This window comes from Sceloporus occidentalis, unplaced genomic scaffold, assembly GCF_023333645.1.
Source record: "Sceloporus occidentalis isolate IW3139 unplaced genomic scaffold, rSceOcc1.0.p SCAF_6, whole genome shotgun sequence".
Lineage (NCBI taxonomy): Eukaryota > Metazoa > Chordata > Lepidosauria > Squamata > Phrynosomatidae > Sceloporus > Sceloporus occidentalis.
The window spans coordinates 5,294,642-5,308,551 of record NW_028316986.1 but is presented as its reverse complement, the minus strand read 5'-3'; the positions used below and the strand labels follow the sequence as shown (position 1 = coordinate 5,308,551).

Below are 13,910 nucleotides of genomic sequence, written 5' to 3'. Positions count from 1 at the left end.
CTGGACCCTCCTGCAGATACCAAAAAACACAGGACCTCATGCCCCACTACTGTCAATGGATGCCCATGTGTGCATTGTTGCACTGGCCTGGCTGTGTGCGCATGCCGCTATCGACTATAATGGGGCAGGGTCATCTGCGGATGCTCCAACCCATGGATGGCTAGCCCGCCGATATGGAGGGCCAACTGTACTCTATATTAGGACTCAATGACTGGAACTCCAGACCAACATTCAGCCAAACTTTGGTAAAAAGCAACATTTTAATTTGGCACCAAAAGGAAATCAACATCAGAGCTAATCAGGCTTCTAAGGGGAGGATGTTTCATGATGTGGGTGCCACAAGTGAGAAGGTCCTCTCCTGTGTCACCACCTAATATATTGCTCCTACTGATGGGACACAGAGAAGAGCTTTCCTACTGGAGCTCAATGTTTCACAATGGAATGAAGGATGCTCTGTCAAGTATTGAGGACCCATATTCTTGATAAGTGAATGGCAACTGATTTTCTTATCTGGTAAATAAAATAAAGTGATTAGAACAAGATAGGTGGAGAGACAGGGGAGTGAAACCTCTCCCTTCTTGTCCCCAGTATTTGTGGTAGCTCTGTTCCCCTCATTGTGGTCATTTCCTTTGTCCCATAGAGCTGAGCTTCTGTTTACTCTTTGTGTAAATCTTTTTCCCTGCCTTCCCAGGTTTCTTTCCCCGATTAAGATACTAGAAAGTGTCTGTTCGTTTCTCAGTAAAGAAATAAACATTTTGAAATTGTTTATAGATATAGTTTTGACTCTTTTAAGGCTACAAAATGCAGTTTCATTGATCTAAAATAAATCATATTGTTAATTCTGACTAGAATGGACCCATGAAATCAATGGAATTTACTAAGTGTTGACATTATTCATATATCTATATCTGTATAGACAGATATATAGATATTGCTTTGACTCTTTCCAGGCTACAAAATGTAGTTTCATTGATCTAAAACACATTGTTAATTCCAACTAGAATGGATCCATTAAATCAGTGGAATTTATATATGTGGTGACATTACCCATAAATCTGTAAATACAGAGGCAGAGATTCATAGTTCTGACTCTTCAGGCTACAAAATGCACTTCTGTTGACCTAAATCATATTGTTAATTTCAGCTAGAGCCGACCCATTAAATCAATAGCATTTAAATAAGTGGATATTACAATTCTGTCATTGGGCCTTCTCCGGTTGGAACTTAAAATTGAATTTAAGTCCATCAGCATGACCTCTGTCCTATTTGGGAGATGAATAACTGTGGCTGAGGCTTCTACTTTGCCTCCATTAGCTCTGTAGGTTATTTTACCATTACTGGCATGCCATTGATACATTGGGATGTGTCAGAATGCAAGAGGAAAATTTCCAAGATGCATGATAGCCTAGTTCTATCACTGTGACCTTATCTGGCTCCAGAAGTGGGTGCAGTTTCAGGCCTTTCCAAGGGCTCCTTTGATGCTGGACACTGACACTGATTTCTACTATAGTATAAGCTTTATTGGTGATAAATGATGCAGCAGATGGTACACAGCAAAGAAGTATCCTAGCCCTTTCACTTACAGGGTCCAGGATTCCCTCTCAGCCAAGGCAAAAATTGGACTCTCAAACAAATTTTATCTCAGCTGGCAATCACATCCCCCTGGCTGGACATATAAGGTGAGGCCAATGGAAGATGGGCTCCCAAGAGTTATATAGACGCAAACAATGAAAATGAAATTGTGTATGATCCATCAGCCTCCACCCAAAGCTATGAGAACTGTATAAGGTGGTTTGCAGCTAAGAAAAAAAAATCACACACAGCCCATTTCGTTCTCTGACTTCATGTCTTTTCCCAGCTTCAAACTGTAAAGCAAATGCAGAAAGTATCTAACAATGTCACTGATGCAACTCTTTCATACCACTAAGCAGCTGTCAACGTTTGGCTGTGATGCTGACAAGAACTCCAAAGCCCATCTGCTTGGTGGCAGAGGCCCAGCTCACTACAACCAGTGTCTTTTTACTATGAATAAGGAAACAGAGAAGGATGAACACAAGCCCACAATACATGCCTGACAGCTGTACCATTGTTTGACCATGATATCTGAAGCCTGCTGGTACCTAAAAACTAAGAACAGTGTGGCACCAAATGGTGCCAAGCCACTCCTGTCCCTGTTCAGATACCAGCACAGTGATGCCATGAATAGTATCACTGAACGCTCTGTTTGATGTTTCAGTCCACATACATGCTGCAGTGTAGCCAGTTCACAAACACCCTCTGGCACAGTACGCATTCAAAAAGCAATGCAAGCCACAAGAAAAACCACACTGTTTTCAGATATCCCCCAAAGGAAAACAAATCTTTACCCATCATTAACTGGAAATCCTCTCCTATGAACCCTCTGATCTGAATTCTTTTCCTCTCTCTACCCCAAAGAGAAGAAATGCTGAACTACAGCCTGAGGAAGCTGAGAGAGCAGATCATGAAGGCCAATCGGTACACGACGGAAGCCAGCTTCATTGCAGAAGAGATGGACAAAAGGACGGAGTACAAAGTCACTCTGCAGATCCCTGCCTCGAGCCTTAACGCAAACAGAAAGGTGAGGCACCTGAACCTGTGCCGTTGTCTTCATTGTCTCTTAAAGGAAGGGCTACCATTTGTAGAAATCCAGGCTAATTTCCCCAGCTGTTCCCAAGGTGATAATTTTACGTGACATGTAAAGCTCTTTCTTGCATGCAGATCTTAGAGATCCTGTAGTGAAGATGGAACAGTGAGGTAGCTAGGTTTTCTGATGTTATTCAGATAGGTCTATGTAAGATATGATATTTATGCTCTCAATAAAAGAATGCCCCAATACTGGAGATATTAATATTTGAGGAGACTGAAGGGTGACATGCTTGCATTCTTGAAATACCTCAATGGTTGTCACAGAGAGGAAGGGGTAGGCCTATTCTCTGCTACCTCAGAGGGTAGGACATAGGACCAGGTCTGATGGGTTGAAATTACAGGAGAGTAGATTTCGACTGGATGTCAGAAGGAATTTCTTGACAGTAAGTGTGGTTCAGCAGTGCAATGAATTGCCTAGAGTGGGGTCTTCTTGTCTGGATGTCTTCAAAAAGAAGACGGGCAACTATCTGCTGGAGATGCTTCAGTCCAGCTGGATATCCTGCATTGAGCAGGGGGTAGGATTTTATGGCCTGTGAGGCCCTTCCAACTCTATTGATTTTATGACATCTGAGAACATGCATTTTTGAATTGTGAACCCTGGGAGCTTTAAGCCAGTAGCTTGAAAAAGAGGCTGACATCCTGTTAGGTATTGACATCATCATGAACTGCCAAATCATGTAAAGGTAAATTGTGACAATGCACAACACTTATCTTCTTAGGAGGGGAGCAGAGACCTAGCTATGTCTTCAAGACATTGTGAAGGCAGAGCTAACAGTGTGTTGGTCTCTTGATTCTATTGTTGCATTTATAGATTCATGGAATCAGAGTTGGGAGAGACCCCAAGGGCCATCCATTCCAATCCCATTCTGCCACGCAGGAACTCACAATCAAATCATCCTGACAGATGGTCATCCGGCCTCTGCTAAAGACTTCCAGAGAAGGAGACTCTACCACACTCCAAGGGAATGTGTTCCACTGTCAAACAGCTCTTACTTTCAAAAAGTTCTTCCTAATGTTGAAGTGGAATCTGTAGTTTGCATCAGTTGTTCCAGATCCTAGTCTCTGGAGCAGCAGAAAACAAGCCTGCTTCATCTTCAATATGACACTCCTTCAAATACTTAAACAGGGTTATCATATCACCTATTAACCATCTCTTCTCCAGGCTAAACATACCCAGCTCCTTAAGTCTCTCCTCATAAATCTTGGTTTCCAGACCCTTCACCATTTTGGTCACCCTCCTCTGAATACACTCCAGCTTCTCAACATCCTTTTTGATTTTTTAAAAAATTATTTTGTTTCTGTTTTTTGGGGGGCAGCGAGGAGCCGTTCTCAGTGAGCCAGCCATTCAGGTGAGGCGGAAAGGAAAAGGCAAGCAGATCTGGTCCCTGGAGAAACTGGAGAACCGGCTGGTAGACATGAGGGACCTCTATCAAGAATGGAAGGACTGCGAAGAGGACAATCTGGTATGTAGAAGTGGGAGGTCCTAACAAAATTGTTCTTCCTAACTAGCAGAGGAAAAGGTGCCCAATGCATGATCCTTAGAGAGATTTTTTTCCCCCTGTTATTATTCCTTTCAGCACCTCAAAAAGTCACTTTTGTGGACTGTAGCTCCCAGACTCTCCAAACCATTATGGCCATTATCTTGGGTATGATGAAAACAGTTGTCAATATGCTACCGGTCCAAATTCATGGAGAGCCAGCATGGTTTAGTGGTTTGAGCACTGGACGATGATTCTGGAGATTAGGGTTCAATTCCCCATTCAGACATGGAAACCCACTGGGTGACCTTGGGCAAGTCACACACTTTCAGCCCCAGAAGACCCTGCAATAGGGTCATCATAAGTTGGAAATTATTTGAAGGCACACAACAACCAAATTCATAGTGCTGTTAATGACATTAAAAGCCCTAAAATGGCTTGTAACTTTATTATTTAAAGAGCACATTTCTTCCTATATATTCCTGCCAGCGGTATGAGGTTTTACTCATGAGGGCTGCCTCTGTGCCTGTCAGTCCGGGCAATATGACATGAAAGGACATGGGTGACGGGGGCCTTTGTCTGCTGTGGCACCCCAGTTATGGAATACCCTCCCCTTGGAAGCCCAGTTGGTGTCATTCTGGCACCAAGTCAAAACGTGGTTGTTTATGAAATGCATTTGGGGACAAACTGGGTTTACACAAATCAGTGCCTCTGTATAGTTTTATATGCTTCTAAACTATTTTGACCATTTTTAATCTGTTTTAACGCATCATTAATGTGCGAAGCTGTTGTTTAATGCTGTTCTTAGCTTTTTGAAAATCATTTTTATTGTTTACATTTTTGAATTTAGTCTTTTTATTCTGTGCCACCCTGAGGTCTTTAGACAGAGGGCAATATAAACATATTTTAATGAAGAAATCACTAAAGTGTCCAGCAAATTGAAGGGCAGGTTGATGGGGACAGCTCTAGACGTTTCTGTTGTGATTATTCAAAAGCACACTTCAATGGTCTACACCAGTAAACAATTTTAAAAATAAACCACACACACACAACATACACATGCACACACAGGGGAAGGCCAGTCTGATCAAATCATCCAATAGAGAGATGTTTCAAATCATCTTCTATCTTGACATGCCTGGTAAATTGAACCTGGGAAACAACTTCATAACAAATACATGGTCTTCTGAGCTATGGGCTCTCCCTAACTGTACGACTGAGTATGTGTTTGTCAATCTCAGCAAAGGAAGGGTCATATGGAGTCATATAATGGCCTGGAAGTTTGGATAGAATGAATTGCATGTAAAATCTGCTACATGAGGAGACATTTTTATAATAATAATGATAACAACAACAATAATAGTGCAGTGGACCCTTGGTATCTGCTGGGGTTTAGTTCTAGGACCCCTCGCATGGATGCCAATATCCATGGATGTTCAAATCCCATTACATACACTGAGGTAGTAAAATGGTGTCCCTTATATAAAATGAAAAAATCAGTTTTGGATTTCTTTTTAATATTTTCAAACCATGGCTGGTTGAATCCACAGATGCAGAATCCATGAATATGGGCTGTAATAATAACAACAGCAATAATTGTTGTTGTTGTTGCAGGACTTCAAGGCAACTATGTTATATTATGTTATATTATGTATATTATATACGTTAGGTTGTAAAAGATGGGCAAAATGAAGCTTGTGAGTCCCATGGGGCTCTCCTGGTGCTCCCATACTTTTTCCGAACTAAAAGGGAGTTTGTCTACTCTTGGAGACCACGCAACTTCACCTAACCCAATAGCCCCATCTCAAAAATCAATACCAGAAATGGACCAGTTCTGGTTTTTGATTTTTGAGATAGGGGTTTCAGGTTGGGTGAGGTTGTGTACAAACCCCATATTGGTCAGTTGGGCCATTTCTGGTCCTGGCATGGCCTGTGATGCATACTGGGCCTTTCCCCTCCAGCCCATCAGAATTGCCGACCTCTGTTGTAAACTGCCCTGAGCCAGTTGGACACAAGTTTACTGGGTAAACCTAGTTGCTCTTTTCTCTCCCTCTGTACCTCTGTTTAGGTCATGAGGTCTTACTTCAGGCGAGCGGATCCTTTCTATGATGAGCAGGAAAACCACAGCCTCATTGGAGTGGCCAACGTCTTCCTCGAGTCCCTCTTTTACGACGTCAAACTGCAGTACGCCGTGCCCATCATCAATCAGAAAGGAGAGGTGACTCCTCTAAATGGCCCTTTGTGAAATCAGTTCATAGTTACGCATTTACCCAGTCACTCATTTGAGAATTATAGCTCACTGCTCACTTGCAATTGATTCGCCATCTCCTGGCGCAGAGTCTGTTAATAGCCAATTGCCTTTAATCACATCCCAGTCCAGAGTGGCCCCCTCAACCCTATTCCGCAATTTCTCTTGGAAGGCATTTGTGGCATAATTACATATATAGGAGATAATAGTTTCACTTTCTGCTTATTGCAGCAGTAAATCCTATTTCCATTTCAGCCAGTGTCTTCCTACTACTCTCCTGTTTAATAAAGTTGAAACCAAACAATAACTTGCAACTGGTAATTCTCTAACTGGGTTGTCCATGTGTTCAAACAGTAATATTTATTTTCCTGATTAGGTGGCAGGCCGTTTGCATGTAGAAGTAGTGCGTGTGAGTGGAGAGATCGGGGAGCGCATCGCTGGTGGTGATGACAGCATGGAGAACTTCTCTGAGAACGACCTTCAGGAGAACAAGTTAGTCTGTATGGTGAGTTTGCATTCCAAAAAGAAGAACAGTCCTCAGACGAGTTACCTTTTTTAAACTTTATATTGTTGTTGTTAATTGCCATCAAGTTGATTTTGACTTGGGGCAACTCTATGAATGACAGAACTCCAAGATGACTCCATGGTCATCAACTGCCCTGCTCAAGTTTTACAAACTCTGGGCAGCTGTAGCTTCCTTGACTGGTGCTATCCACCTATATTGTGGTCTCTCTCTTTATTTATTGCCTCTTACTTTACCCAATATTATTGTTTGTTGCAGTGAGTCATGCTTTCTTGTGACGTGTCCACAGTACACCAGCTTCAGTTTAGTCATCATCACTTCTAGTGAGATAATTCAAAGGCACAGCAGTGTTAATTTGGCTCAGTATGCAAAGGGATATTGTAGTGCCTTTGAGACTGGAAGAAAGAAATTTGTAGCATAAGCTTTTGTAGACTTGAGTCTATTTCATCAGATGTATGGAGTGAAGTGCCTATGGACAGACTCATGAATGAGCAGGTTGTGTGTGTGAATAGTAATAGCAATTCAAAACCTGTGGGTACAGTGATGGGAGGAAAGATACTGCCTAAGCCAAAATGAGTAGATACTGATATGAATGATGGAGAGAGTTCTTGGAATATAATACTATATGTTGCTGGCTAGGATCCAGAAAGGAAATGTGATAAAATAGTGAAGTGAGCCCTCAGAAGGCTGGTGTAATTTTCTAATATTTGCAGTGTGCAATAGAAACTATTGTCCCTGTTCAACCCACTATTGATGGACTGGAGTTTGTGGATGTATCACAACTTTGTTGTTTCTCTTTCCAATCTCCCCTTGAAGTGTTTTTGTTCAAGGACTGCTTTTCTGAGTTCCAAGTTAGAATACCTAGGAAGATTGAGCTGGTTTGCAACTGTTCTTCTTGTGTCTCATTCCTAATCTCTAATAGAAATTCTGCAGTGAGCAAGGGCTTGAACCTGATGGCCCAAAGGGGCCTTCCAACTCTGTTATTCTATGATTTATATCCATTTACCCTTTGGCACAGAGACTGGCCTGTTTGCCCAGTGTAGAGTGCTGAAGGGCATTGTTGACAGAAGATGGCATATATCACATTAGAGCAGTGGTTCCCAACCTTCCTAATGCCACAACCCTTTAATACAGTTCCTCATGTTGTGGTGACCCAAACCCGTGAAATTATTTTTGTTGCTACTTCATAACTATAATTAAATAGGTGTTTTCCAATGGTCTTAGGCGATCCCCATGAAAGGGTCATTCTACCCCCAAAAGGGTCCCGACCCACAGGTTTGGAACCACTGCATTAGAGGATGAGTAAGTCAGAGTACCTTCAATATTATGGGTGATGTGAGTAGGTCCTATAATGACATTTCCTGAGTAAATAAGTGGGCAGAGTTGTTTCTGGGTTTGTTGCAGAGTCTTTACCTGTCTCCTCATCCATGTTGTGTGTCCTCCTGCAGGTGAGTAACTGTTTGAGACTGGGACGCTGTCTGTAGTCAAACATATTCCAAGAATCCTCTCCATCATTCGTATCTACCCACCTCGGCTTTTCACAATACTGTATCTTTCCCCCCGCCCCTGTCCCAAGTGACCATCGACCACTGTTAAAGCTGAACTTGTCACCCCATCACCATACCCACAGGCGTTACGTTTCCATTAGTGTTCACACATACAGCCTGCTCATTCACGGGAATAAATGTCTGTCCCTGGGCACTTCAGTCCATGCATCTGATAAAGTAGAGTCAATCTACGAAAACTTACGCTACAAACTTGTTTTATAATCTTATTTATTTAATTTTCTTTCTTTTCTTCTTTCTCTCAAAGGGGTTGCAATATCCCTTTGCATCTCTAGTGAAAATTTAGGATTCATTTGCTCATTTAGGACCCATTTAGTTGTCTTTTTGGCAGTCTGTGGTATCTGTAGAAATTTCCTCTAGCTCCAGGTTTCAGATGTGTGATTTTTTCCCCTAACTGCTTTCTGCACTGTCCAGCTTTCACACCCATATATAGAAATCATACATAGTGTTCAACAATAATTCCTAAAATGCCCCAGCCTGCCTGCTAAAGACGTAGGGATTCTAAGAGTTGTATTCCAAAAATCCCCCCCAAAAACAAAGTTTTCCTCACTCTGGTCTCTTTGAACAGCTGCATAGACTGATACTTAATCATATCTCATTCCTTTGGAGCAGTATTTCTGCATCAGAGAGACAAGTTCTTTTTGTCTTTTCTCTGCAAAACCGCTCTCAGCCATACTCTTCTGCTCCTGCAGTGGCCTCTCGTGGAGATTTTTCAGACCACATTTTGATCTAGAAATTTTTCACATCTTGAATCCCCATTGTCTGAAATGCTTGGAACCAGAAGTATTTTAGATATCTGAGGTTTTTTTCTTTTTCTTCTTCTTCAGATTTTGGTATATGTTCATATATATAATGAGGTATCTTAGAGATGGAACCAAAGTCTAAATATGAAATTCATTTATATTTTGTTCAAACAAAAATCCATTAGGGATACTTTTATTGGCCAACCGAAATGCACAATATACTTGTTGCAAGCTTTCGAAGCTCCATGGGCTTCTTCATCAGGCAAGATGTTATAAACCAAACAAGAGGGGAAAAACAATTGGCGATATTAGTCACATGCCTGCATATTGTTTCAGTCCTTAGTAAAGATGTTGTGATGGGGAGGATGGACTTTAAATTTCCGGGACTTTGAAAATCTCCCTATTGCCGCATGGCCAGGAGGAGGAAGTGTCTGCCTACAAAAAATTCCTCCCCATCATAACATTTTTACTAAGGACTGAAACAACATGCAGGCATCTGACCAACATCTCCAATTGTTATTTTTTCTTCTCCTGTTTGGCTTGTAACATCTTGCCTGATGAAGAAGCCCATGGAGCTTCAAAAGCTTGCAACAAGTATACTGTGCATTTTGGTTGGCCAATAAAGGTATCACTGATGGATTTTTGTTTGTATTTGTTAAATGGCCAAGACACCTACCCCTGCATGTTTTCTGTATTGTGAGATACTGAATTATATTTATATATACCTGAGGGTAATTCTCTACATGATATTTTTTAAATAATTTTGTGCATGAAACTAAATTTGTGTACACCAAACTATTAGAAAGCAAAGGTATCACTATCTCAGCCACTTTTGGAATACTTCAGATTTTGGAATTCCAGATAAGGGAGACCCAGCCTGTACCAACCACTATTTTGTTAGCTACTTCAGAAGGCAATACAGTCAGCCCTCTGTGTCCTCTGTTTAAAACCATCCATGGCTTATAAATTCCCAAAAGCAAACCTTGATTTTGCCATTTTATATAAGGAGCCCAATTTTACTACCCTATTGCATATAAGGAGACCTGAGCATCCACAGATTTTGGCATCCATGGGATGTCTTAGAACCAAACACAACAGATACTAAGGGCCCACTGTACTAGTATTAAATAATTACTTGCTGCGTGCCTTCAAGTTGTTTCTGACTTAGACTACCTTAAAGTGAACCTAGTATTTTAAGAGTTGCTCTGTAATTATGCTGTTTCTTTCTTTGTTGGCCTGTTTCAATTCAAACATTATTTTGCTTGTGTGTGTTCCCATCCGTCTAGATTAAAATCCTTCAGGCGACCGGTTTGCCTCAGCATCTCTCCAACTTTGTCTTCTGCAAGTATTCTTTCTGGGATCAACTGGAACCAGTGACGGTGGCCCCTGAGGTGGATCCCTCTCTCTCACCTATCAGCAAGGAGCCACGATGCATGGTTGTCTTTGATCACTGCAATGTAATTTGGCTTTTATTTTTATTACTGCAGCAGACAGAGCAAAGGGCAGGCTGCAGCTTGGACTTTTTATAATGCAGTAGTGTCTGTCGCAGAATGCATGACTATTATTACTTTTGGGGATTACAAATCCCAGATATTTCTAGCCAGCATGCTTACTGGCTTGTCTGTTGGAAGTACTCTGGTGCTTTCCAGTGAAAAACAGTGAGGGCTGAGGGGGAAATCCATGTCAATAAAGACAGAGGGAGAGACACTGAAATGTGATGGATCACTGGATCCTGACCAATTCTGAATCTTTTCAGAATTACTGCTTTGACTTCTTGCAAGTCCCAGGACTCTACAGGATGGAACTATGGCCTTTAAAGTGGAATAGTAGCACTATAATTCTGTAATGTCAAGGGATCCCCCTTTCTGGTTTCTGTACCCACCCACATAAAGAGAGAAACAAGTGCAAAAAAATGAACTGCATCTCTCAGCATACAGTTCATACATAATAATAATAATAATAATAATAATAATAGGTTTTATTTATATACCGCCCAATCACTGGGAATCCGAGCGGTTTACAATAGAGGGGATAACAGACAGTTCCCTGCCCACAGGCTTACAATCTAAAAGACACAACACAAAAGGAGAAGGGAATGGTGAGGGAGGGAGGGAATCAGGTCCAGCATTCTTCTCTCCCTCTGAGGCCTGGACCAAGGCAGATGGACCGGAGGGAGGGCTCTTCTTCTTCAGGCTAGCCCCTGATGGAACTGGGCCAGCCTTCTCTCTCCCCCAGAGGCCGAAAGATGACAGTTAGGGAGGGAGGAGCCTCTTTCTTCAGGCTAGCCCCTGATGGAACTGGGCCAGCCTACTCTCTCCCTCAGAGGCCGAAAGATGACAGTTAGGGAGGGAGGAGCCTCTTTCTTCAGGCTAGCCCCTGATGGTACTGGGCCAGCCTTCTCTCTCCCCCAGAGGCCGAACAATGACAGTTGGGGAGGGAGGAGCCTCTTTCTTCAGGCTAGCCCCTGATGGTACTGGGCCAGCCTTCTCTCTCCCCCAGAGGCCGAAAGATGACAGTTAGGGAGGGAGGAGCCTCTTTCTTCAGGCTAGCCCCTGATGGTACTGGGCCAGCCTTCTCTCTCCCCCAGAGGCCGAAAGATGACAGTTAGGGAGGGAGGAGCCTCTTTCTTCAGGCTAGCCCCTGATGGTACTGGGCCAGCCTTCTCTCTCCCCCAGAGGCCGAACAATGACAGTTGGGGAGGGAGGAGCCTCTTTCTTCAGGCTAGCCCCTGATGGTACTGGGCCAGCCTTCTCTCTCCCCCAGAGGCCGAAAGATGACAGTTAGGGAGGGAGGAGCCTCTTTCTTCAGGCTAGCCCCTGATGGTACTGGGCCAGCCTTCTCTCTCCCCCAGAGGCCGAACAATGACAGTTGGGGAGGGAGGAGCCTCTTTCTTCAGGCTAGCCCCTGATGGTACTGGGCCAGCCTTCTCTCTCCCCCAGAGGCCGAACAATGACAGTTGGGGAGGGAGGAGCCTCTTTCTTCAGGCTAGCCCCTGATGGTACTGGGCCAGCCTTCTCTCTCCCCCAGAGGCCGAAAGATGACAGTTAGGGAGGGAGGAGCCTCTGTCTTCAGGCTGGCCCCTGATGGTACTGGGTCAGCCTTCTCTCTCCCCCAGAGGCTGAACGATGACAGTTAGGGAGGGAGGAGCCTCTGTCTTCAGGCTGGCCCCTGATGGTACTGGGTCAGCCTTCTCTCTCCCCCAGAGGCTGAACGATGACAGTTAGGGAGGGAGGAGCCTCTGTCTTCAGGCTGGCCCCTGATGGTACTGGGTCAGCCTTCTCTCTCCCCCAGAGGCTGAACGATGACAGTTAGGGAGGGAGGAGCCTCTTTCTTCAGGCTAGCCCCTGATGGTACTGGGCCAGCCTTCTCTCTCCCCCAGAGGCCGAAAGATGACAGTTAGGGAGGGAGGAGCCTCTTTCTTCAGGCTAGCCCCTGATGGTACTGGGCCAGCCTTCTCTCTCCCCCAGAGGCCGAAAGATGACAGTTGGGGAGGGAGGAGCCTCTTTCTTCAGGCTAGCCCCTGATGGTACTGGGCCAGCCTTCTCTCTCCCCCAGAGGCCGAAAGATGACAGTTGGGGAGGGAGGAGCCTCTTTCTTCAGGCTAGCCCCTGATGGTACTGGGCCAGCCTCCTCTCTCCCTCAGAGGCCGAAAGATGACAGTTAGGGAGGGAGGAGCCTCTTTCTTCAGGCTAGCCCCTGATGGTACTGGGCCAGCCTTCTCTCTCCCCCAGAGGCCGAAAGATGACAGTTAGGGAGGGAGGAGCCTCTTTCTTCAGGCTAGCCCCTGATGGTACTGGGCCAGCCTTCTCTCTCCCCCAGAGGCCGAAAGATGACAGTTAGGGAGGGAGGAGCCTCTTTCTTCAGGCTAGCCCCTGATGGTACTGGGCCAGCCTTCTCTCTCCCCCAGAGGCCGAAAGATGACAGTTAGGGAGGGAGGAGCCTCTTTCTTCAGGCTAGCCCCTGATGGTACTGGGCCAGCCTTCTCTCTCCCTCAGAGGCCGAAAGATGACAGTTGGGGAGGGAGGAGCCTCTTTCTTCAGGCTAGCCCCTGGTGGTACTGGGCCAGCCTTCTCTCTCCCCCAGAGGCCGAAAGATGACAGTTAGGGAGGGAGGAGCCACAATGTGGTTTAATACCAGGACTCCTGGCCCATAAGTGTGCACTGAAGTCTCCCTTTCTTCCTTGTCAGTGTTCACTTTTTACTTACTTGTTTTGGCTATTTCTATTTTGCCCCACTCCCAGAGTTCTTGGAGGCCATAAAGTGAAGGTACAATAAAACAATAAAACTACAAAAACAGTCTAAGAGCGTGCATCAAGTAGAGATTCGGCTTTGATAAAACCAAACAATACAGTACACTAAAACTCTTGTAGCACAAGCAGAGCTTAAAAATGCCAAAATGTGTAACTTGCAAGGCTTCAAAAGCACATGGAAGTCTTTAAACCTTCCAAGGCAGTTCTGCTCAAAGTGTTGGTCCCTAGACTGTTGCTGGTCCAGAAGCCATCGGCTGCCAGTCCAGTTTTCTGGAAAGAAACAAAATAGTTGTAGCCATTGGACACAAATATGGCGCCAGTCCCTGAAACCTTAGTGTGGGGGCATGTCAGTCCCCCTATCAGATAGGCTGTGAAGCAGTATTCTGAACTATCTCAGGTGGGTTTCCACAGCTGAGCAGGGATTCAAACTCTGATCT

At 44.2% G+C, this 13,910-nt stretch overlaps 1 protein-coding gene across 2 annotated transcripts in view; it reads left to right on the top strand.

The window, feature by feature from the left end:
• LOC149310352 (kinesin-like protein KIF13B) overlaps window positions 1–13,910 on the top strand; it is a 198,115-nt gene that overhangs the window by 123,070 nt on the left and 61,135 nt on the right. For both annotated transcript variants that reach the window (XM_089528788.1, XM_089528787.1), the window contains exons 18-22: window positions 2,437–2,599; window positions 3,984–4,130; window positions 6,214–6,363; window positions 6,770–6,898; window positions 10,511–10,681. In XM_089528788.1, the coding sequence (XP_089384914.1) occupies window positions 2,437–2,599; window positions 3,984–4,130; window positions 6,214–6,363; window positions 6,770–6,898; window positions 10,511–10,681 (760 nt within the window). The remainder of the gene's footprint in view (window positions 1–2,436; window positions 2,600–3,983; window positions 4,131–6,213; window positions 6,364–6,769; window positions 6,899–10,510; window positions 10,682–13,910) is intronic.